Source organism: Maudiozyma barnettii (genome assembly GCF_903064755.1).
Source record: "Maudiozyma barnettii strain CLIB 1767 genome assembly, contig: KABA2_02, whole genome shotgun sequence".
Classification (NCBI taxonomy): Eukaryota; Fungi; Ascomycota; class Saccharomycetes; order Saccharomycetales; family Saccharomycetaceae; genus Maudiozyma; species Maudiozyma barnettii.
Window position 1 is genome coordinate 62,423 of NW_024545239.1, and position 27,637 is coordinate 90,059.

The 27,637-nt window shown below is 34.2% G+C and overlaps 12 protein-coding genes and 1 non-coding gene across 13 annotated transcripts; 7 read left to right on the forward strand and 6 right to left on the reverse strand.

Annotated features, from left to right (window-relative positions):
• Positions 1-705: 705 nt before the first annotated feature.
• On the forward strand, positions 706-2,427 carry ATR2 (Atr2p; the record flags this gene model as incomplete). Its single annotated transcript, XM_041548729.1, has 1 exon — positions 706-2,427. One exon carries the CDS (start codon positions 706-708, stop codon positions 2,425-2,427), a length of 1,722 nt encoding a protein of 573 aa, XP_041404663.1.
• Positions 2,428-2,620: 193 nt separating this feature from the next.
• On the reverse strand, positions 2,621-4,501 carry PRM15 (phosphoribomutase PRM15; the record flags this gene model as incomplete). The annotated part of the gene is made up of 1 exon (XM_041548730.1): positions 2,621-4,501. One exon carries the CDS (start codon positions 4,499-4,501, stop codon positions 2,621-2,623), a length of 1,881 nt encoding a protein of 626 aa, XP_041404664.1.
• Positions 4,502-4,875: 374 nt separating this feature from the next.
• Positions 4,876-7,035, reverse strand: FCP1 (protein serine/threonine phosphatase; the record flags this gene model as incomplete). The annotated part of the gene is made up of 1 exon (XM_041548731.1): positions 4,876-7,035. The coding sequence occupies one exon, from the start codon at positions 7,033-7,035 to the stop codon at positions 4,876-4,878; it is 2,160 nt and encodes a 719-aa protein (XP_041404665.1).
• Positions 7,036-7,639: 604 nt separating this feature from the next.
• Positions 7,640-8,761, reverse strand: DSK2 (ubiquitin domain-containing protein DSK2; the record flags this gene model as incomplete). Its single annotated transcript, XM_041548732.1, has 1 exon — positions 7,640-8,761. The coding sequence occupies one exon, from the start codon at positions 8,759-8,761 to the stop codon at positions 7,640-7,642; it is 1,122 nt and encodes a 373-aa protein (XP_041404666.1).
• A 2,005-nt stretch (positions 8,762-10,766) lies between these two features.
• Positions 10,767-13,688, forward strand: BUL1 (ubiquitin-ubiquitin ligase BUL1; the record flags this gene model as incomplete). The annotated part of the gene is made up of 1 exon (XM_041548733.1): positions 10,767-13,688. One exon carries the CDS (start codon positions 10,767-10,769, stop codon positions 13,686-13,688), a length of 2,922 nt encoding a protein of 973 aa, XP_041404667.1.
• A 235-nt stretch (positions 13,689-13,923) lies between these two features.
• Positions 13,924-14,886, forward strand: RCE1 (CAAX prenyl protease; the record flags this gene model as incomplete). The annotated part of the gene is made up of 1 exon (XM_041548734.1): positions 13,924-14,886. One exon carries the CDS (start codon positions 13,924-13,926, stop codon positions 14,884-14,886), a length of 963 nt encoding a protein of 320 aa, XP_041404668.1.
• An 875-nt stretch (positions 14,887-15,761) lies between these two features.
• Positions 15,762-16,934, forward strand: SCS7 (fatty acid alpha-hydroxylase; the record flags this gene model as incomplete). Its single annotated transcript, XM_041548735.1, has 1 exon — positions 15,762-16,934. One exon carries the CDS (start codon positions 15,762-15,764, stop codon positions 16,932-16,934), a length of 1,173 nt encoding a protein of 390 aa, XP_041404669.1.
• A 1,404-nt stretch (positions 16,935-18,338) lies between these two features.
• On the forward strand, positions 18,339-18,410 carry KABA2_02S00792. The gene has a single exon. It is a non-coding gene; the product is annotated as a tRNA-Gln (tRNA).
• A 550-nt stretch (positions 18,411-18,960) lies between these two features.
• Positions 18,961-20,208, forward strand: RRN9 (Rrn9p; the record flags this gene model as incomplete). Its single annotated transcript, XM_041548736.1, has 1 exon — positions 18,961-20,208. The coding sequence occupies one exon, from the start codon at positions 18,961-18,963 to the stop codon at positions 20,206-20,208; it is 1,248 nt and encodes a 415-aa protein (XP_041404670.1).
• Positions 20,209-20,367: 159 nt separating this feature from the next.
• Positions 20,368-20,982, reverse strand: TMA23 (Tma23p; the record flags this gene model as incomplete). The annotated part of the gene is made up of 1 exon (XM_041548737.1): positions 20,368-20,982. One exon carries the CDS (start codon positions 20,980-20,982, stop codon positions 20,368-20,370), a length of 615 nt encoding a protein of 204 aa, XP_041404671.1.
• Positions 20,983-21,274: 292 nt separating this feature from the next.
• PRP24 (U6 snRNP complex subunit PRP24) lies at positions 21,275-22,600 on the forward strand (the record flags this gene model as incomplete). The annotated part of the gene is made up of 1 exon (XM_041548738.1): positions 21,275-22,600. The coding sequence occupies one exon, from the start codon at positions 21,275-21,277 to the stop codon at positions 22,598-22,600; it is 1,326 nt and encodes a 441-aa protein (XP_041404672.1).
• A 135-nt stretch (positions 22,601-22,735) lies between these two features.
• On the reverse strand, positions 22,736-23,638 carry PPA2 (inorganic diphosphatase PPA2; the record flags this gene model as incomplete). The annotated part of the gene is made up of 1 exon (XM_041548739.1): positions 22,736-23,638. One exon carries the CDS (start codon positions 23,636-23,638, stop codon positions 22,736-22,738), a length of 903 nt encoding a protein of 300 aa, XP_041404673.1.
• Positions 23,639-23,954: 316 nt separating this feature from the next.
• Positions 23,955-26,687, reverse strand: RSN1 (Rsn1p; the record flags this gene model as incomplete). The annotated part of the gene is made up of 1 exon (XM_041548740.1): positions 23,955-26,687. The coding sequence occupies one exon, from the start codon at positions 26,685-26,687 to the stop codon at positions 23,955-23,957; it is 2,733 nt and encodes a 910-aa protein (XP_041404674.1).
• Between the last annotated feature and the right edge of the window lie 950 nt (positions 26,688-27,637).

Sequence of the window (27,637 nt, forward strand, 5' to 3'; positions counted from 1 at the left end):
AAAAGACATCTTCTAAAATGAAGTAAAATGAATGGCATTTTTACTAAAAATTACATAATTGTCAAAAATAATTATGTAAATCAAAGAGAGCGCCCAGCGAAATCCACTGAGAACGCCAAAAAAAAGAAATTATTCACAAACGCGTCGGCCCGGCAACGTAATTGTAAACATCTCTAAACGGTAACAAAGAGTATAATTGATCTCAAGAAAGTAGAAATGTGTATAACTAAATACATACGTAACTATAGCAACTCCTTGGTTTCAATTTTTTTTATTTACGCGTCAGGGAGCTCATTGAATAACCTGCACATCTTCTTTTAGGCTTATTTATTTATATATTTACGTGTAGGTTCTCTTTTATTTGTTTTGAGGGATGGCACGACCCGATTCGTGTTGTTGCTGGGACAACATCAATTAAGCCACGACATTTTAAGAGTTCAAACAATCTTAATCTTCATTCATGACAACAAAGAATAGGTAGTTTAATGCATTTTTCTTATTTGATAATACACCTATGTTAAGCTAGATTAACGACTCAAATAAATAAATTAAAAGTATATAAACTAAGATAATATCGACTATTTATCTAAAAATATGATAGTGTCAATTCTTATTAACTCTTAATTAAAACCTCATTCTAAGGAAATTACTACAATAAAGTATAACATTTTATTAGAATTAGATCACACCCACAGAAAATAAAATATGTTTAAGCTCTTCTCAAAAAAGAAGCAACAAATTAATAACTCCGAAACTTCTCTGGAAGAAGATATCGAAGTTGACAACACCATTCTCGATGACAAACAGATTGTGAATCAATTAAAGGAGAACGATTATACCTACGAACTCAGAGATGATTTTGATATTGATCTTCGCAAAAAAGAGGAAGAATATTCTGAAGATTTTCAGACAAGCTCAAGTTCAACGTCAGATGATGTATCCTTAGAAAATTCGAAATGGCAAAATCCAAATTATTTCAACTCAACCTTTAAGGAATATGTCTTTATAATATCTTGTATGCTAGCAAATTTATTAAATCAAGCAGGTCAAACGCAAGTCTTGTCTACAATGAATGTTATTTCTGACGCTTTTAATTCGGATGACACAAAGAAACCCTGGTTGATGGCTTCATTTCCTTTAGTATCCGGATCATTTATTCTAGTTGGTGGGAGGCTTGGTGATATATATGGCCTTAGAATCGTTTTAATATGGGGTTGTATTATTATGACTATATGGTCATTGATTTGCGGTTTCGCCAATTATTCTGGAAGTGACGCATTTTTTATCGTTTGCAGATCATTCCAAGGGTTAGGTATTTCACTTGTTTTACCAAATATTATGGGATTGGTAGGTAACATTTACAAAGTTGGATCTTTAAGAAAAAATATTGTCATTAGTCTAATTGGTTGCATGGCACCTGTTGGTGCAACATTTGGTGGTTTATGGGGTGGCTTAATTGTATACGAAGATCCTACACAATGGCCTTGGATTTTCTATGCATATGGTATTGCTTCTTTCGTGAATCTATTAATGATCCTATACACGGTCCCAAAAAACATTCCCACCAACATTAACGGTTTTAAGATGGATTGGATCGGCTCAGTAATTGGTGTTCTTGGTTTAATCATTTTCAATTTTGTTTGGAATCAAGGTTCAATTGATGGATGGCAAAAGGCTTATGTTATCGTTTTACTGATTATTTCAACTTTCTTACTTATTTCCTTCTTCATTTATGAAATAAAATGGGCGGAACATCCTCTGTTACCACCAGCCGTCACAAAGAATCGTAATATAATAACAATTCTCATTTCTTTATTCTTTGGTTGGGGTTCCTTTGGTATCTGGACCTTTTATTACTATTCCTTCAATCTAAATTTGAGACACTTTAGTCCATTATGGGCAGGTAGTACTCATTTTATCTTTATTATTTTTGGTACACTTGCTGCATTTTTTGTTGCTTTTTTCATGAAGAAGATCGGTCCATCTATTGTATTTTGTTTATCTTCTATTGGGTTTACTTGTGGTTGCATAATTTTTAGTGTCACACCACCAAGTCAAACCTATTGGAGGAATAGTTTAGGGATGCAAGTTGTTCTTGCTATGGGTATGGATTTCTCATTTCCAGGTTCTTCTATTATTTTAAGTGATGAATTACCTATGGAATATCAAGGTATGGCCGGTTCTCTTGTCAATACAATTGTCAACTATGCAACATCATTATTCTTAGATATGGGTACCACTGTAGAGGCACAAATCAATAAAAGTGGAACAAATACCTTAGGCGGATATAGGTCGGCTTTATACTTAGGTATTGGTCTAGGTGGTATCGGTTTCCTATTTTCCTTTTCTTACATGGTAGAAGATCTATGGAGAAATCATAGACTAAGAATGAAGAGGAGGGTAGAGTCACAAACCAACTTGAGTTAATCTTTATCTGTTTGGACTGTTTTATATAAATTTCAGAAACCGTGTTATAATATGGGGTGTGATAAATTGGGTACATTTATTATTTTTAATTATTTTTATGTAATATAAACGATAATTAACTTAGCAAATTGAGATTTAATTTAACAATTAGTTTATGAGAACTGAAATATCAAGGGCTCAATACCTGCATGACTTAAAAATCAGTCTTCAGGCCCGTAACATCTGGTCTAAACCATTCTTTTTTCAGAATTTCCCATGTCAATTTTGTCAAGTAATTTGCTCTTGTTTTTGTTTCTGCAGAAGCCTCGATATAAACCTTTAATTTTGGTTCTGTACCTGAACCTCTCATAGTAAATCTGATATTTTCATTTCCTTCAACATAAGATGGGGTAGCAGTTACAGTAATCATCTGAGATGTAGAGTCAACAGGTAGCAGAGGTTTATTATCTGGCGTATCAGATTGGAAACCAATAGTTAAATCTCTAAATGTCGTGACATGTAATTGGCTACCAATAATATGTGGGTATGTTCCATTAGGTTCATACTTGTTTCTAATGAAATCAAAAATTTCATGAATTAACTCTTGATTTGGGAGTTTATAGTACCCATTATATTGCTTAAAGTAACCGTATTTTTTAAATCCATCTTCAAGTATGTCTAATGGGTATTTTTTGAAATCCAAAATCCAATTGGCATAGCATTGTAAGAATACAGTGGATGCACTTATACCATCTTTATCATGCTCCATTGTAGGGAACATATATCCCAGGGCTTCTTCATATCCTAATGGTATATAATAACCCTCGTTTTCAAGGTCTATGGTTCTATTACCAATCCATTTAAAACCTGTTAATGTATCATTATAAAGGAATCCTTCCACCTCTGCCATTTTCTTTATTAATTGCGAAGACACAGTAGAGTTAACCATTGCAAGTGGATGCTTCTTTTTAAAGTCTTCATCAAGCTTTTGATACTTTTGAAATTCATATGTTGCAAATAAAAATCCGATTGAGTCACCCGATATCTGTTTCCAGACACCTTTCCTAATATCTTTGACAGCAATAGAAAATCTATCGGCATCTGGGTCATTAGCAAGCACTAGATGTATATGTTCCTTTTCTGCTAGCGCAATTGCTAAATCTAGGGCTCCCTTTTCTTCAGGATTTGGGAAGCTAACTGTTCTGAAAGTCGGATCGGGTTCTACTTGTTCAGGAACACAAATATAATCTTTCCCATCTTTCAAATGTAATAATCCTTCAGTGATTCGTTCGAAGATCTCGTGACCAACACCATGCATAGGAGTATATACAAACCATGGCTTATTTGAAAGGTTGGATAGTCTTGATACTAGCTCCTTATCTACTAGCTGCTTACCTACAGCTTGCAGATATTTTGTGGTCATATCTTCTTTAACATATTTCAACATACCTTCTTCTTGACCTTTATCCAGCAATACCTTCCAATCCCATTTATCAACCCAAGGTTCCAAATTTTCGTTTATAGACTTGGCGATATTATGATCATGAGGTGGGATTATCTGACAACCATTAGAGTAATAAACTTTATAACCATTATCCATCATGGGATTGTGACTTGCAGTAATCATAACACCTGCAGCTGCACCCAATTGGTCAATACTGAATGGAACAAGTGGTGTATGAACCAATTCCTCCTCAGGATTTAGAGAATAAACTTTAAAACCTGCCTTCAAGAAAATGGCAGTAGTAACAGTTGCAAATTCCTTTGAATGCAATCTATGGTCATGACCAATAACAAATGTTAAATTTTTGGGGTTTATTTTCTTCAAATATGTGGCGAGACCCTGTGTTGTTTGAAGGACTACCAAACTGTTCATTCTACTAAAACCTGCTTCCATACTAGATCTCAAACCAGCGGTACCAAAAGTAATTCTTTTGTCAAACCTGCTATGTAATTCCGTCCAATTATGATCATTGCATAAATTGATAACTTCTTCTATTGTTTCAATATTTTTGTCTTGAGCTAACCATTTCTGGATTGGGGTTTTCAAATCATCGGGGATATCTCCCAAAGGACATGTCAATTCAATTGCCATTTTTCCTTATTTTAGAATAACTAATGATCAACTATATAAATGTCAGTTAAAGTTGCAGTGATTACAGTTCTGATTCTCTCGAAAACCAAGGCCGTTATTAGCATTATGTAGTCCTCATCACATTCCCCTTTGTTTTGTAAGTTTATCATTTCAAGGGATCGGCTTCGAGCTATATTCGAGATTCGCTTTCCCCGTCTAAAGACCAGAAAAATTAACGAAATTGAGACAACCGTTACAAAAGATTAATCAGAATTTGACATATAAGAGAAGAAAGTAATGTAGAATAACTTTTATGAAATGCATTAACAATTAAAAAAAAAGAGTATGTACTATAGAAAAATTAAAAATTATTTAAGAATCCCTTTGACAGAAAGTTAACTATCTAACATATTGAGAAGTTCTTCTTCCATACCGGAATCACTATCACTATCACTTTCTACATTTTCTGCATCAGCTACGTGAGTCTTTTTGATAGTATTAGCTTCAGCCATATCTTCAGGGGCTGCTCTCTTGGTACATTTACCCTTACCGGTAGTTTCTGATTCATTGTTATCCTCATCATCATCATCCTCATCTTCATCTGAAGGGATCTCTTCATCTTCTTCATTCAACCACGAATCCCCATTGGCAAACAGATCAGCAGGGTTAGGCGGCTTTAAATCTTCTGCAAACTCATCATACTCCTCTTCATCCTTTGCAGTATGCTGAACTTCCCTTTCTCTTCTCAACCTTTCTAATTTTTCCTTGAATTGTTCAACATCTTCATGAGAGACTGGTTGTTCAACAATCAGCCTATATGGAGCTACATCAATACGTTCCCATGATGATAATGACTCGAATATCCAATCAGGATGAACAACTTCGATCTTAGGATTATAACTCTTTGCTAATCTAGCTTTATATGTTCCAGGGGTCTTCGTTACCACATGTGTTGTGTTTTCATCTATATCAAGCTCTGTGGTTCCGCCAAATTTACTAGTCCATATCACAATATCAGCTTTCTGAACATCTGTATTTAGTGGAATTAAGCCAGAAAATACAAAATGACAACCATCAAATACTTTCTTTTCCATATCTGGAAGTATATACTTGATATCTACCATTGCATCATTGTTCGGACTTTCTTCTAACTTGTTGTAGAATGTTTCATGTATTCTAACTAATGTGTCCTTCAAATGAAATAATTCATCATCATCATCAATTAGCAATTTTTGATTTTGTAAATGTTGTTGTAATGCTGCTAAAGGTCTATTTTTTTGCTGTACTTCTAGGGATGCTGAATACTCCAATTTTTTAGTCCATTCCTCTTTAGTTTCTGTTGATTGTTTATCATCATTTCTTGGGCCTTCTTGGTGACTCAATTCTTCTTCTTGTCTTTTCACTTCTTCATCAATTTTCTCTTTTAATATTTTCTCTGTATCTATTATATCTGTCAATAGATCATCTGATTCTTTTACTTTTGTTCTTGACCGTCTACCCATCTGTAACATCGTAGATTGCTGTTTTGGCAAGAAGTTGGAGTTAATATCCCCTACACCAACAAAAAAATTATAAGGAGTAACTTTGATCAAATTTGGGGACCAATTCCATACATCACCTCTGTCATCGATTATTACAACCATGGATTGATCAGAGGGAAATAATCTTTCCAACGATTTTTGGGTCATGGAGCCATTCTCATCACGAGACAATATTCGGTCTCCAAATAAACTATGATCTGGGTCAATAATTTTTGATATTTCAAGAGCATAAGCTCTTGTGGCCATTGTATATATATGCATTTCATAATAAGGGGCAATTTTGGCAAAAAATTCTTTTAAACCTGGTCTTATTTTAACATAATACCAACATTTCCTTAAAGGTGGTTTTGGACCCATATACATAAATGGTACAATTGGTTCTTCCTCCAATGAAAATATTCTAACATCTTTTAAGGTTTCATAATTTGGATTCGTGGGGTCTCTTTTCCATTCACCGATAGTCGGATCAACACCACAATGAATCACAGTTTGATCCAAATCTACTACTAATACCAACTTTTTACTATTTCTTAAATGTTTCTTAATATCATGACCTATATCACTAGCTGCTTTCCTACTAATTTTCAAATTAACATCAGTATGTGAGATGGCTAAATTGGCACCGCCGATGGCTTGTTGCTCGACTTCGTCGACTTCTTTACCACACATTGTGCACAATCCACCGTACACTATATCATGGTTACATGGTCTTATGATTTGACACACTGTCTGATTGGGAGATGCAATCTCTGTACCAGCTTCCACATTCCAAGAATGAAGCTTTCCTTCAAAAGGAGACTCAAAAAATTCAATAGATTCCCTCACAACTTTCTTTGTCGTTTCTGTGGAATCACTATCATCGGGAGAGTTAGCCATTTCTACAATATACCAAAACTTATACACAAAGAGCCTATCACCTTTGGATATTTCATCTCCGACATCGGCAATCAGCTGGTCCACTGTAATTGGATACGGTAACCCCTCCCTCGTATTTACAGGAGTAGGTGTTGTCATGACTATAATAAAAACAATAAAATAAAACAAATATCTAAACTTTTCCAATCCTCTCTATCTTTTGAGAAAAAAAACCTTCGCAATGTTATCAATAATAATAATAATAATAATAATAATAATAATAATAATAGTACAATTCGGGATGAAGTCTAATTTCTTTTAAACGTTTCTTCCCAATTCAAAAGCAAACAGATACTATAATAGCTAGTATAATCAGTGATGACTAATCTCGGATCTGGGTTAGTTCCCTCTGTATACACTATTGTTAGAACCCTTTGCGAATCTCGGAGGTACTCTCGTTATTTGTTTATATTGTTGTTTATATATCTTTTTTAATTTTTTTTCTTTCTTCTTCTGAGGGAAGCCCATCACTTAGCGCCCCCTGCTTCTATTTTTCTTAATCCGTCAAACTGAAAATGCAATAAGAATAAGACACAACAGACGTTAAAAATTAGATAAGGAAAGGTCATCGATCAGGTTATATAAATATTTCAATTTTCATGTTTCTATTTAGTTGTATTTGGTTTTTATATATATGTATATATATCATAATATTACAAACCATGGAAAACTTTTTTTTTCTATTTTAGGGTTAAGAACTATATCATACACTTCCGTTTAGTAATGCATCCAATGCACCTTGAACAGACCCACCACTACGTCTCAGAGCAGCAACATTCATATCGAAGTCGAAGAAACCCATGTCGTTCAATTGTCTCAGCTGAGTCTCATAACGTTCTTCAGGCGGTCTATCGTCTTGTGGTTGTGCATTAACAGCAGAGTTAGCTCCAGCACCTCCAAACATAGATGCTAGCAAAGCTGGATCAAATGCAGGTGTTGTTTGCTGGTTACTACCTTGTTGTTGCGCGTTACCCATATTTGCAAATGGGTTCATTGCAGGGTTAAATAAAGCAGAGAATGGATTACCTGCGGCAGGGGCTGCAGGCGTAGCTGTTGTAGCACCTGTAGAAACATCCTCAGACGATGCATGTGCTGCGGCTTCTTCACCAGTTTCACCTGGTGCTGGGAATGCAGAAGCAGATTCCGCAGTTCCTTCACCGCCTAAACCTTGGCCACCATTCATCATATTAGCAAATTGCATACTTTGTCTCATCATATCTGGGTTTGTTAACATTTGTCTAAACATGGGACTTTGTAGCATTTGTCTAGCTTGTGGACCCATAGCTTGTAATTGTGGATTGGATTGAATCATGAAATCAACCATTTGTGGATTACTTAACATTTCATTCAATTGAGATTGTACGACAGGGTTTTCCATCATTCTCATCATATCATCTTGATTTGGGATATTATTCATCCCACCATCTGGACCAAACATATCAGCAGAAGGCATATTTAAGTATCCCGCATAACGTGCAGATGTTAAATCATTCAATGGATTAAATCCACCTGTTTGACCTGTAGCTATATTAGATGGTACAGCTGCAGCTTCAGTTCCATTGTTATTAGAAGTACTTTGTGTAGTAGTATTTTTCTTATGCAATCCTGATTTCACTAAATGAATAGCGTGGCCATCTTGAATCTTATAGGACTCCACGGTCTCTGGATCCTTCAATATCTTACCAGAATATATCAGACGTTGACTCTCTTCAGGGATATCACTTATCTCTTTAATAGTCTTCTTTAATTGAGAAATGGTATCGGTAGGTTCGACAGTAACTTCCCAGTTATCTTGACCACACTTAATATGTATGGTAATGCTCATATCGGATTAATGATAAATATGTAGAAACTAGCAAAATAGACACTTTAAAAAAGAGGGAAAAATATTTCAATTCTATATCACACACAGTATTGACAACGTAACCACTTCTTTATCCTTTCTTCTATTTGGTCAGATCAAACCAAATAAATACTTTGGTATATTTGTATATTTGCCACCCAAGCCAAGCTACGCATTCATTTATCAATTTCTCCCCTTACAAAATTCCTGATGGGTCGCTCGCTCCCATTGTTAAAATTTCATGAAATACGATTTCTCGGGTCACGTGGATACCATGTGACACGTCACCCGGCCGGTTCCGTATAACATGATACATTCCTGTCACAGTCACAGTCACGTGCATGTTCATTTTTTATTTTTGCCTGTTACGGCCAGAAGAAGGCTACTGAATCTCATACAATTTGACTCGGAGCAGGCCGGAAACGGAGAAACAATCTGTCTGTATCCCACTGAATACTTTACATTACTGCACTAATAATACGGCGATATTTTTATTAATCAGATTGAGTTGCAACTATGAATCATACTTGCATCTGTCAACCAACGAAGTTAGACGTACACGAAACTTTGAATGGCAAATTAGGGGTACTTTTATTACATGAGAATAACGAGGGAAACAATTATAAAAGCAAATCCGAAACTTCTTTCTACTCACTTTACGTTAAGATAATTAGAAGGATATGGAAAAATATAGAAATGTGTCCCAAAAACTTTTATAACTGATAAGAGATGTTGACCAATTATAACAAGAAGTCCAACTTTATGAGTAACTTGTTCGTGTATACTGAATCGATTTTTTAGTTGTCTATGGTTTCCCATTCAGATAAGGAAACTCTCCAAACCATAGTAATACTTCGTGACTGACTAGTCGTCGTTTTTTCTTATTATTTCTCTTTCGATACATACAGTTCTAAACTCTGCTAAGATACAATATCTTGAAGAATTGATCGACTAAAGATATCTTCGAGCTAGGTAAAACGAAATAAGTATATACTACTGGTGCCCCCGTTCAATAAAACTTCTTCTGTCTTCCAAGTCCTTCGACTTCAATTTCATATTTTTTGATAGGAAACAATTCTTTGAACCAAACACCAAAGAGTGAGGTACAACTTCAAGAACCATCTAACTATATCACGACCATACCTCTCTCTCTGTACCATTGAATGTTAATACTCTTGTTTAATCAAAATTCATAAAAAACAAATAACAAATATGCAGTGCAATTGCGCGGGGCTTAAAAGAAACATTGCACGAGATCAAACAATGAAAAATTTACATTCAGCTAAAAAATATTCATCTTCGGTTATTTATTTTTTCATTTTGAGATGGCATCATCATCTCATATTTCTTAGTAAGAGACCAAAAACAAAAATAAAAAAGGTTATATTTACGTTATAAAATTTTATAGAATGTAATAATTATTACTCTTGCTCACTACATCTCCAGAAATATAATATATTTTGTTTCTGAACACAACGCTGTACTTTTTGTTTCTTGGTTTAGAGTTCTTTTAACTTAACCAAAGTCAACTGTTTGATTGCTTGGTGTTAACGAATAGAATTACAACATTGTGACTCTTAAAAAACAACAACTACAATTGCTACTCTAATAATAAGTTTACAAACAAAGTTAAGATTTGAAATTTTACGCAATAGCTATTTTTTTTTTTACTGAACCTTCGTTTACATTCCCTTTTTTTTAAAACCTTACAAGTCATCGCTAGTTTTAAAAACATCCAGAGATATTCATACTTTTCGATCAAATTTAACAGAACCGAAATCTGAATACATTACTTTAAATTACATTTCTACTTTTTTGTTTTTGTTACAATTTCATTCCACTTTCATATAAATATTCGGTTTTTTTGTTCATCAAATTCCACATTTTTTTGTTTTATTCCCAAATAATTAATTATTCATTCCTTAATTCAACTATATTCCTTCGTTTTTTTCTAGTATTCTTTTTTCTTTTGTATCGATCACAAATAATGACTAAGGATATTAACTTGCAACGCCCTCCTTTGATTACTGCGGATCCAAATCGTGGTAGAACTGCAGATACTACCTCTTCCTCCTCGTCTAATAGTAGAAATAACAACAACAATAGCAGGTCTAGAACAAGGACAAATTGGATACGAAGTGCTTCTACATCTAATATTCTCAAAATACCAAAAAGTTCTCCATCAAGAACAACTCAAACAATTTCTGAAAGTCCCATCAGAAAAGCAATCAATCACATTACTCAACAACCTTCACAACCTATCGTAAAACCACCTTTGCATGCCTCGATCAGTGAGTCATCAATAATGTCTTCAATACCAGATCCTCTTGAGACTACCGATGCTAATAATATCGTGGTAGATGTATTACCATCATTTGAAATGTATAATACTTTACATCGTCACATTCCACAAGGGAATGTCAATCCTGATTTACATGATTTTCCACCAAAGTATTGTGATGTACAAACTCAAAATAGATATAACCTACAGGTATCAAATGCGTCTTCATCTTCATCGTCTGCAATAACTTCAACATTATCACAACTGCAACAACAGCAACAGCAACAACAACATGATCATGTAATGAATATACCATCCAATCCCCCAAGTACCACCAGTATCATCAACAATTTGCATCCTTTAACCACTCAGCATTTATCTATCCAGTCAACTCGTCATACCGATGATGATGATATCACATCTATTCAAGATGATATCGATGAAGATGAAAATATTTTTATTGATAAATTATACACTTTACCAAAGAAACCAACCCCAATAGATATTGATATACGAATTACAAAACATCCTTCACATCCACCTGAAAAGCCAGAAGAAGAATCAATACTGAAGGAATACACCACAGGTGATGTAATACATGGTTATTGTGTCGTTGAAAACAAATCTACACAACCCCTTAAATTTGAAATGTTTTACGTCACATTAGAAGCATATATTTCGTTAATCGATAGACAAAAGGGTAAACGTACAGTTAAAAGATTCTTAAGAATGGTTGATTTATCTGCAAGTTGGTCATATGGTAACATTTTAACAGGTTCTGGATTTAAATTGATTCCAGATCAAGAAGATTTTGATCATTCATTAGTTGGTTTATCAAATAGGAGAATATTAGAACCAGGTGTAAAGCGTAAGAAATTCTTTATGTTTAAATTTCCAAAGCAATTACTTGATGTCACCTGTAAACAAGAACATTTCGCCCATTGTCTTTTACCACCGAGTTTTGGTATTGATAAATATAGAAACAATTGTAAATATTCTGGTATCAAAGTCAATAGTGTTCTTGGGTGTGGCCATCTTGGTTGCAAAGGTTCGCCAATTTTGACATATGATTTAGTCGATGAAAATGTTTCCATCAACTATACAATTGATGCTAGAATTGTCGGTAAAGATCAGAAAACGAAACAGCTGAACATCATGAGGGAAAAAGAATACAATATAAGATATATTCCCTTTGGCTTTGATTCATCTTTAGTTGGGGAGCGTGATCCAAATAATCAACTTAAGGATTTAATGAAATTAGTAGATGAGAGGTTAGAAGCCATTAAGACTGTATTTAACAGGCTAGAGAAGAATGAGCCTATCAAGAATGAAGATATCCATGGCACAGATTTGAGTGGTACGATTGAAAACGATACTGAATTAGACTCTAGTGAAATTCTACGAAATAAATTAGATCAATTACACATTAAGAATAGAACAAGCCAATCTTATCAATTGTCATCTCAGGATTTCGAGAAAAAAACATTTGAACCTAAGACCGATATCATTGAATCCGAACTAAGTTACAAATTGAAGAATAAAAGTAAATCTGCCACAAAAAGTTTATTTTCAAGTTTTAGATCATCCACTTCGTTGAGTGGGTTGTCAAGCTCTGGCAGCAGTGGCAACAGTAGCGTAACGAACGGTGGTATATCTAACAATACTTCTAAAACTGAAAGATTCGGATTAATTCTTGTTCAAGCAAAAGTTCCTCATAAGAGTATTCAATATTTATCTCCATCATTATTGAAAAAGACAAATATAGTAGAGGCTAAGACGAAGCAGGCACAAGAGAATTGGCACGCTCTTTCCGAGACCATTCCTGCATCTGAGCGAGATGCTTTAAAACGATTGGATTTGACTCTTACATGTATTCAGTCGAATAATAGTTCGCCACATCCACCACCGGAGATTCAAGCGATCTCTACTGAATTAATTGTTATTACAGGTAAATCTGAAAATTCTATCCCGATTAAATTAAATTCAAGAGTATTAATGGATGATGATAAGTTGGATTCGATTAGAAAGACGTTTACATCATATTTGAATGAGATTAAAGATTACAATGATGAATTTCTCGAGAACAAGGATAGATTAAATGAATTATACAATGTGAATCGTAGTATTGTCAATGCACGTGAATTGAAATTTACAAATTTCATCTCCAGTCAAATTTATAATGATATTGAGAGTTTGGCGAATATTAAAGTTAAGATCCAACCTTTAGGTGATATATTTAAGAAGCAGCTTGATACATTAAAGGATGAAGATGATCCATCATTAGATTTGACGCCTATGAATTCTGGAAGTACCACACCTACAAAGAAGAAGCCTGTGAAGATAGTTAATGCAAAAGGTGGACTAGGGACATCGGCGACGATCTCTAGAAACTCGATTTCCAATCGATTCATTGATCAAATCATTCATCAATGGGACCAACAGGGTGAACTTCAATATGAGAGAAAGATCAACGTGAATCTTGAGTTTAATGCTAATACGTTAGAGACGTTGGTACCAAGTTTTGAAAGTTGTCTATGTTGTCGTTTCTATTGTGTCCGAGTGAATATTAAATTCCATCATATTGGGTCTACTTCCATTGATATTCCTATCAACGTCAAGAACTTCTGAAACAGTTGATAAAAAGTGTATAGCAATATTCTTTTACATAAAATGAGCATAAGCATTTCAATAAACAAACATTAAACATAATTGTAGTGTATGACAAATATACTGGGGAAACCTCAACTCGTTCCTGCTTTGAACTGAACGAAAAAAAAATTGACAATTGAAAAATAAAAAGCAATACATACGTAATATATAAGGGCGAAGCTCACATTGACATAAGTATACAAGCCAGATATGGATGAATACCACTGATAGAGTATACATTTCACTGACGATGAGTGAGCTTATCATTGGGTATACTACTTTATTGTATATTTCGGCATCGTATGTCAGTGTGTTGTATGTCAGTTCTCGAGATGCAGAGCAATACAAGAGGAAACGAGATGATCCTCGAGTCATCAAGTCCCGAATGCAAAGAATAAGTCTTTTAACTCTGTTTAATATTTTGGTAATCCCTTTATTGCAGACCATATTTGATACAAGTGGCTCGAGTTATATTTCGCATGTGTTGAACTTAGGGATAATCCCTTGTCGACAACTCGATGGTCAATGGGATATCAAATTATATTTACAAAATTGCTTTGAAAGTGTGATTTTAATAAGCCAATTATACATTGGTCCAATTACTGATATTATATTGTATTATATTGCAACAAAATGTGATACTCTGTATGCTGATTTTTTTGAATTATTTAACAATATATGGAGTATCAGAAATATTATATTTGCACCTATTACAGAAGAGCTTTTCTATACGTCGATGCTACTAACTACGTATATGGCGTTTTTCAATTCTCAACATAATAGTTTCAAACGGCTATTACTTGAACCTCCTTTATTTTTTGGCATTGCACACATTCACCATGGTTACGAAACCTATGTATCAGGCAATAGCAATATACTCAGTATATTAATTAGTACAATTTTCCAAATGGTGTATACCAGTTTATTTGGCATATTAACAAACTATATTTTTATAATTACACACGGTAATTTGTTGTCATGTATTGCATTGCATAGTATTTGCAATATAATCGGTTTCCCGAATGGATCAGAATTAGTTACATATTGCACGATAATTAAACCTGTACATCCATCCTCAAATAGATTCAGATTGGTACAGTTATGGAAAAAGATATATATTGGCTTACTGTTTGTCGGTATACTATTATTTGTTAAAGGTCTAGGCAACTTTTCCTAAAACACCAAAAATATGTACTCACAACTTCCTATACCTGAGAGTTTCGTCATAACCTACGCACAGTTCGTAATATCATCATTCAAGTAGCCAAAGAACAACAATTAGGCACGCTGTCATATCATATATACACTAAAACTCTAAATAAATAAATAAATTTCACCTTCCCCACGTCACCCCACTACATCCATATATTATCTGATGGTAGTGGGGTGCCTTCCGATAGATTTCTGCCGTGTGTTCTCAATTGGGAAACACCTGAGCCAAAAAGCGGGTCGTGCCCTGTGACAATCCCAGATACAGCCAGCAAGCAAGCAAACTTTCCTCCACAAAAAAACCAAAAATTTTAGCGAATTTTTCCAGCAACGCGCGTCGCGTAATGCAGCAGCAGCAGCAATAAAAACGGAAAAGGGAAAAAACGTTCTCCGGTGAAAATGGATGATATATGAAGCACAGAGACGAATATGGCGTACAAACTGTCGAACTGATACAGCAGCAACAACAACAAATATCGCGCAATAAATGAAATCTACAGAAATGATAAATATCGGTTATCTGCACTTGCCGCAACTGAAACGTAATGCTTGCACTATACCATATTAACATGATTTGGGTCCTTTTTTTACCTTCCGTCTGTCTGCCTTATTTTTTTACCCTTGCAGTCAGTTAATTTCTTGTTTACACTACTACATCATGCTTAAGTTCTCATTTAATTTTGCTCATTGACACGTAAAATTCACATTTTGTTTCTATATATAAGACACATTTTGATGAACTAGATTTATAGCTCTTCTTACTACATAATTTTAACTTGTTCGTATATTTATTTTTATTATCTCAGGATATATAAACTAATAATCTATTGTGTATTAACCAGAATGAGTGAAACTGCAAAGACTTTGGAACTATTTCCTTCTATTAAAGTTGCTGAACATACTTCTCCAAATGATTGCTGGGTAACCGTTGATGAAAGAAAAATTTATGATGTTACTAAATTCTTAAATGAAAATAAAGATTTGAAAAATGATAATAAACATGAAATTTTACTATCATTCGCCGGTAAAGATATTACTCAAGCTTTAAATAACGAATTAATTACTTTCAATTCTTTAATCGAATCCGATAAATTCTTAATTGGTTATTTAGCAACAACTTTAGAAGAAGAAGAATTGTTGTCTAATAAAAATCATAAAGTGGAAGTTAATATTGTCGATTCAAAAACTAATAATGGCAAGCAAAAAAACTTTGATTCAACTACTTTTGTGAAGGATTTACCAACTGAAGATAAACTCAGTATCGCCACTAATTATAAAAACGATTACGAAAAACATCATTTCTTAGACTTAGAAAAACCTTTATTAAAACAAATTTTATTCAGTGATTTCACTGTTGATTTTTATGTCGATCAAGTCAACAGACCAAGACATTTCGGTAAGACTTCTGCTCCTCTATTCGGGAATTTCCTAGAACCACTAACTAAGACTCCATGGTGGGTTATTCCTATTGTTTGGTTACCTGTTGTCATTTACCATTTTGCCGTTGCATGGAGAAATCAAAACCATCTGTTAACCGTTTTCTTATTCGGTGTCGGTGTCTTTGTCTGGACTTTTATTGAATATGCTCTACATAGATTTGTTTTCCATTTCGATAATTATTTACCTCAAAATAATTTGGCTTTCGTTATTCATTTCTTACTACATGGTTGTCATCATTATTTACCAATGGATCCAAACAGATTAGTCATGCCTCCAACTCTATTCGTCATGTTATGTACTCCTTTCTACTGGGTCGTATTCAAATCATTACCTTTGTACTGGGCTTATGCAGGCTTCGCTGGTGGTCTGTTTGGTTACGTCTACTATGATGAATGCCATTATTGGTTACATCATTCTAAGATGCCAAAATTCATGAGAAAATTAAAGAAATTCCATTTAGAACATCATTATAAAAATTATCAATTAGCTTTTGGTATCACTTCGTGGTTCTGGGATAATGTCTTTGGTACTTACTTATATAATGATTCTCCTGTATCTCCAATGAAGTATGAGTGATTTGATAAATTTATATATCTAATCATATTTCCCTCTATTTATTTAATTTAGTTTCTTTTCATATATTATAATAAAACAAAAAACATGTTTAGAGGATATGTCCAGGTTTGTACAAATATTTAATACATACCCCCCACTTTGTGTTGAAATGTAGCGGCAGCACTAAAAAGGCTAACATCAGCTTAACCTATCTGAAGGAGAAGGTAGCTAATATACGTAGAATTTAGAGTGTACTGCACTGCCGTATATAGAATAACGCATGGTATATACTGCACAATGTAGTATTCGTTTCCCCTACATTGGGTTTATGGGATCTATATTGTCCAATGTTACTATGCACAAAAGATGAGCAGTTTAACAACAGCAACTCTGTTTAACACTTTGTACGATAAGTCGATTTCATATACTGTATTCATCTTATGATGAAAACCTTCGTTTAAACCAGTAAAATCATTTTTGACCTGTAATTAATTAATATTTTTGAGAGAAATTATGTGGGAACTGACAGAAATTATGTCGAATCGAGATATCTAAAATGTCCAAATAAGAATGAAGAATTACGTAATAATTAGGTAATAACATTCCCATTAATTAGTAATTTATTACCTAATAATTTCATTACGAAAAAAATTAGGTAATAATGGTTTTTACTTAATAATTCATTAGGTAATATTTTTGTAGAGAATCTGAGATAGAGTGTTTGCCTCTATTAGTCTCTTCAAGCTTTACTTTATTTAATTCGGACATTTTTTAATACGATAATCGATCAGTCTCTTTATATTATATATAATTTATAGAACAGATAGAATCTAACTTCGAATGCAAGTTCAGAATTCTTTGTCTTTATATATTTTTTATTCTAATCTCAATTGAGGTTCGAATTATGTTTTGTTTCATAATGCGATTAACTTTGTTTCATGTTGCCACATATTTTGTTTCATATTTTAACACGCTTCATAATAACTGTGCTTAAAGGTAGTTTTTTACCTATTGAAATTAAGTGTTGTGCATATTACTCTTAATTTCTGACAATTTTATTAAGAAAGAATTAGAGAAACATTTTTTTGAGAAAATAAATAATATATAAAGAGAGAGATTTCTGAACTTACATTCTGAGTTAGATTCTATTCGTTCTATAAATTATATATAATATAAAAAATCACTTACAAATATAAGAGAGGGTTAACATAAAGCATTTGCTTTACTATTATCATTTACACTTATGCTGCTGCTACAAAACCTTTTACCTTAACAATTATGTATGAATAAATCCAGAGCAAACTCTACTATGCAAATATCAGCTCAAAATTCACAATTATAATTAAGATTTTCGTAACAAAAATAATTAAAAATCATAATTGTAATGGCTATATAAACATCACCTTTTTTTATTTTTTTTCGTAAGGTCCTATAGTGTAGTGGTTATCACTTTCGGTTCTGATCCGAGCAACCCCAGTTCGAATCCGGGTAGGACCTTTATTTTTTAACTTTTTTCAACGCAAGATTTTACCATTCTGTTCACATATCTGTTCACATATCTGTTCACATTTCTGCTCTGTAAGCACCGAGTTCATATTCTTCACTTTATTTTGATGATCCCCTTGTCGATTCATCTTTGTCTTGTTATTTTTGATAGTTTCGAACTCATCGAAAGAAAACACAAAGTTATAACATGCAACTGAAATTTTTCAAATGTCAAACAGAAGTAATATCAATGAAATACGCACAACAACTGGAACGATTTTAGAGCAGATGTGTAACAGAGGCAATCTTCTTTATCTACAAATTTTTTATTTAGTCTTTCGTAGAAGTTCGTGTTTAAAATTTGTATGCTAATTTTTTCATCTTCCATTTTTTGTATGGCGCTGACTGTAATTAAAAAAAAGTCATCGAAGAATAAACAAACTCTAATATTTTTAATATCTCAGCTAAATAGGTGATCTTAAAGACAAATTTTCTGAATATTAATCTCAATTCCCTAAAGCAAATTCTCTACTCCTAAAGACATCCGATATATGATAACTCAATGAGTGACGATGAAAATGAGCGCACAACGAGAAACAATGCTAGCGTGTCAGAGAGTATAGGTAATGATTCTAATAGTGAATCACGCGTAACTAAATCGTTAACTCAGGAGGATAAGCAGACCATCGAGTCAGCTAACGAAATTTTGAATTCATTAGAACATATTCATAGAACAGATTTGACACTACATCTCTATTCTTCATTCTTATTGAAGAAATTACTTTATAAAGCTAATGAAAAGAAACATTTCTACGCCGTAAATAATTTTATTAAGACACAAATTAAAGATAGTTGGGTGAGTTGGCCAAATCCAAATACAATTATAGACCCCCAGACTGACAAAATATACGAAGATATGGAACTTATGAATAATAAGTCATCCACACAAGAAACAATTAACATTTCTCCTAATGAAGTTTCCGCTAATGCCTTACGTCATGCAACAAATATGTTAAATGCTGAATTTTCAGGTCAATGGCAACATTTACTTTCACAATCATCAAAATTATCAGGGTTGCAATTGGATGTTGATAAAACAGAAATACCTAATGATTTATCTCGTTCAGTTTTCGATAAGTTGGATCACTTTTTCTTAGGTTTACATCATAAAGTTGCTAAACAAAATAAGATAACAGTATCCAGGAGTAAACAAATCACACCTGAAATTGATGAAAGTCAAACCGTAATCCAGATACAAAATAAGAGCACTCATGCTAATAAATACATTAAGTTGACGTATCACGATATAATTGAACGTGGCTGTCAGATGGGAGAAAACATGGAAGAAATATATATGAAGTCATTAGAACTCTTCAATGATGTTCCTAATACATTTAAAAAACATGAATTCAAGTTACCTAAAAAGGTATTAAAAACGTATAAATATAATAAGGAAACAGGGAAAAAATCCTTACCAAAATTTCTTTATCCAAACGCAAAAGATGATTATTTCTCTTTAGAGACACTTGTTTCAAATAATGCAATCTCATGGAAAGATAGAGAATACTTACGAGATATAAATAGGAAAGAGATGGAGATGGGTCTCAATAAAAAAAACTTTTTTCAGGTGAGGGGTTACAAGGCTGCAGATGAAAGGCTCATAGACAATATAGATTCCAATAATTATGTGCTCCCTAATTTCCCAAAGAATAAAAAATCATTGGTGAATAAAACTATAGAACCAAATGTAGATGATCTTGATGCTTATGATTTAGAGGATTACACAGTGGATCTCAATAAACTGCCATAAGTTGCATTTCTATGTACTCTAAATATATGATTTATATATCAGTTGTATTATAATATTCCTGGCATGAACTTCAAGAAGAAATTTTGGTATACTGGGTGGGTGTATATACATTGGGATAAGTTGTTTATATCCTTACTCATCTGATTCTCTATTATATTATTATATCTTGTCTTTCGGTTTCTTTTCATTGTAGTTTTTATCCTTGGATCTTTTATGCTTATGATCTTTATCCTTTGATTTCTTATCCTTAGATTTTTTATGCTTAGATTTCTTATCTTTAGATTTCTTGTCGTTAGTCTTTATATCTTTAGACTTTTTCGATTTTTTGCTAACTTTTAATTTCTTATGCTTATGCTTGTGTTTTTCTTTATCACCATCAGATCTTGATCTCTTCTTAGATCTCGATATATTCGACACAACAGTTTGTTCGACACATATAGTAGTCTCCTTCTCTTTTATTGTTCCCTTTAAACCCTCCCCTTTAACAAACCATTGATATAACGGCGAACTTTGTTTAGATACTGCCGTTGCCACTACTTTATTTTGTTTAAAGATAAGTCCACCCTTTTTAGAGCCAGAAGTTACTTCCAGGTTCTTAAGATGTCCATCAAATAACCTCTCCCACCATGCTTCACTATCATCTCCACCTGGAGCAGAACCTAAACCTTTTTTATCTCTCTTATGTTTCACCAGGATGGGTTTCTTTAGACCACCTTCCTTTAGGGCTTCACCTTCTTCCCACCCATATGATTTCAGGTATTCACTACTATTCATACTAGTTAAGCTCATTGCTATGTCTATCTAACTTGTTCTATGTCTTGCATTTGCTACCAATGTTCATATTGTGGTTTCAGTTAAATACAGTTGCAAGTTTTAATACTTGAAGCTCATCGCAAATTTTTTTTTCATTTATCTTAATGAAGCGATCGGTCCCATACTATGAAAAAGGTTATTTAATGAAATAATCCATACAGAAACACACAAGAAGAGACCAAAACAATATAAGCGTGTCATTGCAACATCGAAAACTTATATAAATTCCTGACGAAAGGCTGTTATATCAGCAATGGATGAGCATAAAAAGAGGCCATTGGACAATCCCAATTCGGTAGACATTGAAAGTACAAAAAAATCCAGGGGTGCAGATGTGACCGATAGATCATTCAAAGCAGTGATAGTCAAGAATCTACCTCGAAGTTATAATAATGGGAAAATTAAAAAGATATTTCAAGATTGTGGAAGTATGCAGAACATAGAAACTTGTGATTCTATTGATCATGCATCAAGGTTTGCTAGGTTGGAATTTTCTTCCCATAATGAAGCATTAGCGGCCTTGACGAAGACATACAAAAAAATTGGTTCTAATGAAATTGAGGTTAAATTATTACAAGATAGCACATTATGGATGACAAATTTTCCACCAAACTATTCAAATAAAAACATACGAAACTTGTTATTGAATATTGGGATTGCAGCAATTAGTATACGACTACCATCCCATAGATATAATTCAAATAGACGGTTTTGCTACATTGATGTATATTCAAAGGAAGAATGTGAAACAGCAGCAGAAAAACTGAATGGAATCGAACTTGGTCATTACAAATTAGTTGTAAAGATATCAAACCCAGCTGAAAAGGAAAAACGTTCCGATGCAGGCCTATTGGAAAGAAGAGAACTGTTCGTCAGAAACTTAAATCCATCATCCCTTGAGAAAGATCATCTACAGAGTATTTTTGGTAAATTTGGTACGATAGAACATATAACAATCCCCAAATCGTCTTCTGATATCAATAATGGATGTGCATTTATTACATTTCTTAATAAGGAGGATACAGACAATGCACTTTCTCTTAACAAAACAGAGATAGATGAAAGAATAATATCAGTTCAGTTAGCAGATAATAAAGCCTATTTGGAGAGAAAAGAGTTACTCAACATATTAAATTCAAGAAACCAGAGAAAGAAAGAATTCTTTGTGTCGATATATCCTATATCAGATAAAATATCAAAGGAACATATTTTAGCATATATATCAGAGAACTTGAAGATAAATTCTGGTGAAGTAACTAAGATATTTTTGGCAAACGATCTTAATGGTGCGTTGGTTCATTTTAGTGACAGACACATTGCAGCTAAATGTTGTGTGAAATTAGATAAGACCAAGTTTATGAATAAAATGATACATGTTGGAACAATATCTGATTTGAAATCGTATAAAATTGATACATCCCAAAGAGAAAGTAATCATACGATATCTAGCCATAAAGATTTAAATATTTTGTTAAAACAGAATGAACCAAAGGATAACACACAGGAATATTCACCTTCGTCGACATCAAAACCGGAAATGACTAATGATGATTTTAGAAAAATGTTCGTTGGTAATTAATTTATATAAAATTGCATGTATTTAGAGTATCCGTAATCCGATCTCCCTATTATGACGAGAAGTTGTTTTAGTATCTTATTATTACAGAATTTGTTTATTTACAAGTAATCTTCAAACTATTGACATTTGTACATATTAAACGTAATGCCATATCTTTGTTTCTACAGGGATAGGTGAATCAACTTCAGCCTTCGACTCTATTTGAATATCTTTGGATGATCTTTGAGTCATTGGTATCGAATCAAATGGTTCCAAACCCTTTCCCGATATTAATTTATCCCAAGATTTGTTACATTTTTGGATTATGGATATAGTCTTTGGGACATCTAAATATTCTTCATCAAATGCGAACTCATTTTTAGGTTTACCTTGCGGTACTTTATAATTTCTAAACCATTCTCTTGTATTATGGAGTAGCGTAGGCATATATTTCTCTACGTCAGAAAGATTCTGCAACTGATTTGCTAAGGGATCATTAACATCGATAACAATAACTTTCCAATCTAGTTCACCATCATCTATCAAGCCCAAAGAGCCCAAAATCTTCACTTTCTTAATATCACCCATATTTAAGACTTCTGAACCAATCTCACAACAGTCTAGAGGGTCGTTATCTCCCCTCAGTCCAATTCCTTCAAATTCCTCCGTAGTTGGATCTTCCCATGTCTGAGGAATTGCACCATAGTTATGCATGTAACCTTTAAATGGAAATATATTATTCACAAATCTTAGTTTACCCTTTTTTGTATCTTGAATAATAGGATTAAGTTGCAATTCCTTAGATATTTCGAACTTTGCATTCGACCATCTAGGAATCTCAACAACCATATTCACTGTAGCATTTTCAGGAGCCAATCCAAGAGGAATATCGTGGAAGAAAGATCCTGCTTCATCATTTGGCATACGAAGATATTGCTTGAAATTCGGGGAGTATTTTGATCCTTGGTTTATAGTTTTGAACCCTGATATGTTTGATTGAGAAACAAAAGTTCTATTGAAATTTAACCTTGTTACACACCGAGTAGTAATACGTAACATTGTTGAGGTAAGATATATATTTTGACTGAGCTTAATTGTTGTTGTGATCGCTAATCTTGGTAGCGAGTTGCCCTTTTAAAGGGAACAACCTTTTCCATTTATATGTATATTTTTTAATTTTTATAATAAACCTCCACTTTGTTGGAAGTAGATGCGAGTACGACTTAAATAATTTCAATAACTTCAATACAATTGATTAATTAAGCAAATGAATTTTATTAAATATAAAGAGTTCTGATATATGTATATATTGTTACAGTATAGTATAATGTATTTTTTAAAATGTTTTATTGTATTAGTTATTAGTTTGGAAGTTTTAATCCTTAGGTTCCTCGGACTCCTCTTTGATGTGATTCATAAATATATCATTTTCATTATCTTCTTCCCCTTCATTCTTTGGGGGGACACCTGTGAACGTTATTTTACCAGTAGTGTCTATCTTGGCATTACGATCCGATATATCTACTACATTTTCCAATTCTTTAATGATTTGTTTTGAGAAACCGTACTCATCCTCTGGTATCCATAAGGATGGACATTGAGCTCCTACAGCAGGGAAATCATAAGCATGTAATAATTGTGATTCATCCAAGACTTCATCTGGGTCGATTAACCCATAAATCTCAGGCAATCTTGTCTTGACCGCCTTGTACGAGCAATATATATGTGGTTTGAAAAATCTTTTGTAGAATGGAGCCGGTGGGATTCTCACTGTATCCCCATCAGCTAACAATGGCACTCCAATGACGTTATTTTCTGGAGTCTCCAATGTTTCATCATACATATAAGGGTATGTTGTATCACTGAGTCCTGATTTTGAGTCACTAGGGTTATTGAAAGGATTCTTTGGTTGATATTTAGGAATTGGGAATTGTGGTAATTCCTTGATGGTGTCCTTTCCATGATTCCTTTGACCGTCATAAATATTTTTAAACGAAGGAGTATCTGTCTTACCATCCAATGGTTTCATTGTATCTACCGGCAAAACGGTCATCAAATCATCGAATGCATGGTTTAATTGTAAATGTAAGATGACGGAGATACAAATGCAAATCACTTGAAGAACAACCGGACCCCAACCTTTACCTACGACAAACAGACCCAACAGACAAATCTCCCCAATGTACATCCCTGTCATTGTTTGGAACAGCGCTCTTGGATAATTGATACCTCTAGCATCTGGAGCTTCACTGAACACATACGTTAGATTGTACAAGTATGCAACATACAGCAGGAAGTACCCACATGCACAGAATAATAGAATGATCGGAGAGATGATAGAATACGAGAAGACAATGACTGCCAAGTTAGTGTACACTGGGTAAGTTGTCCCCCATTGCATTGAACTTAAATTAACGAATCTATTGTATTTTTTTCTTGGAGTGGAATCCAATATTTTCCCTAGCGCATAATATATTGCTAAAGGAACGATTTGCAGCAGAGCACCTGATGAAATGGACATACCTTGTAGGATAATGTATGAGATATAGAAATTGGAAGCCTTTGGCAAATTTGTTGCTAGTAATTCCATAGCTTTCGTTGGTTGCGAAACAATCTGTGTCACCACGGATGTAGCAGCAGAAGTAATTGTTGTCACTAAGAACACTTGAACCACTTGGAATGCAAAATAAGCATTTTGAGTGAAATGTTCTACTTTTTGATTAGATGGCGACCCTTGAAGGACAGCCATACCTCTAATAATTCTTGGTAAGAAACTCATCAATACAGCCAACGCGATGGTTGGAGCCAATGAAGTCAACAAACCCAGCAATTGATTTGGTAATTTATAGATGAAACGTAACCAATGGACTTTATCGGTTAGATACGTGATGTTTGAAATCATACCCACGAAAGCCACTGGGAAAGCCCACAATATGACCAATGCGCAAATGGCAGCTATTGTCCCTACTTCTCTACTTAATCTTTCCCACCAAAACATTCTCAAATTAAACCAAACGACATTTTTGGGTTCCAATCCGATGTATGCAGGGGTCATGAACAACGGAGCATGGAATGTGGTGACTTGAGCAGCAACCTGAGCTTGGTATTGGGATTCAAACTCGACAAATACTGAGTTGAATGGTTCTCCATTGATATGGTCGTCTTGCAAATCTTTAATCTCCTGATTGATCTTTGGTAATTCCTCTTTCAATTCAGATATGGTGTCCACAGTCTTTCTGAATATGATTTTATTCCAGAAGTTTTTCGAATGGTGAGGTCTCTTCTTTTCTGGGATATAAGTGGATATTTCTTCATCGATAATGGTACTTGGGTTTTTCTTTCTCATTTTATGAACTTTTGTAATGGCTTGTTTCAAGTAAGAAACAGACGCAGATTCCAATTGCATAGCCATCTTTTCTCTTTCCTTCACCAGATCTTCGATATTGTTGGCACCTCTCGCTATCCAAACTCTTTTCACCCCATCGAACAATTTTGAGAATTCTGTTTCACTCAGATATTGCGTTGGAACAGTTTGAAACAGCACGGTTCTTGACGATAATTTTTTAGCATATCTTGGCGAGGCCAACACAGCTTGTCTCATTGACGTATAGAAGAATAGTTCACGATAGACAATATACATGAACGACCAATAAAACGACCATGAAATGAAGACATGAGCGTAGTACCTTTTGGGGTCCTTAACGTTCGTGTACGCCAGTTGATTCAAACCAGATTCGTTTTCACCATTCGTAGCATTAACAGCAAACAGAATAGGAAACATGTAAATCAGTGAAAAGGTGCAAAATGCACAAATGATAAACAGATATCTTAGGAAGAAGTACCCGTCTAAACCTGCTTGTTGAATAATGAAGTTATCCGATTTTCTTAATAGTGGCATGACCCATTGCCACAACCCTTTTGGTAGCGGGTCGGGTCGTTTTTCTTCGTTGATTAATTGAAAGGATGATTTTGGCTCATAGATACGTTTTAATTTGATTCTAAACAGTAAGAATAATGATATGAACACACCGAAGATAACACTATTAGAGACCAATGCCGTGACTACTTGTTGAGTCGACGTACTAGTCGTGTTAGTAGTATCTGACATACCTGTGTGTGTAGTAAACAACGATAGCTATTCACTCTTATATACACGGCAACAAAAGAATAAGAAATAAAATACAAAAAACTTTCCAAACCCTGAGCTCATCGCCTTTATACTCCCTCTTATATATGTATTGCAAGAATTATTCAGTTGCAACAGGAACAATAGGAACGCACGATGAGCACAACGAGTGGCTTGTCCATTCCTTGTTGTTTCCCGACCTCCTTCCAGTTCGTCTATTATCCCAATATTTCACTTTGCAGCAATTGCCCCGTCCCACTCCCACTCCCGCTCCCTCTATTGACGCACCACGAACAACCAGCAACTGTGGTATTGTTATTGTTGTTGTGATTATATAATCCTGTGACAAATCCTCGGAGAAGTCGCAAAAAGCATTCTCGATTCGATCCTTTTGCTGTGGGTCTCGAGAGAAACAACCGCAGCAGCAGCGCAGGCAGCAGCGAAAAGAATTTCAACTTCCGTGTGGCGCATCGGCAGCGATAAAAAGCTTCAGTGAGGGCAGGCGACAGAGCAGGTGACAGAGTAATGTTGATAGAGTAATGGTGACGTTGGCGATGGCGGTGATGTCAGTGTGGACGTTGTGATTGACTAATGATACAATGCAATTGGCGTATGTTGGTCTGCTCTGTGAACGGCGACTGGCGAAATTTTTCACCTGCGTTGCTTTGGGTTACCCTGGGTATAACCACGGACGTAGTAGACGGTGCTGAGCTGTATCTCCGCTCTCTTTGACCACTGTCCCATACACATACGGTCAACTCATATTTAGGTACTTATACTTATATTTATGACATTCTTTAGAATGGTGTATTGTGTTCTTGCTCTGGCTTTGTTATACTTTAACCATGGCAATGACGGTTGCGGCACGCACGCTTCATCACTCTGAAAATACTGAAAATACTGGTAATGCCATTTTTGACACTAGGTAGATT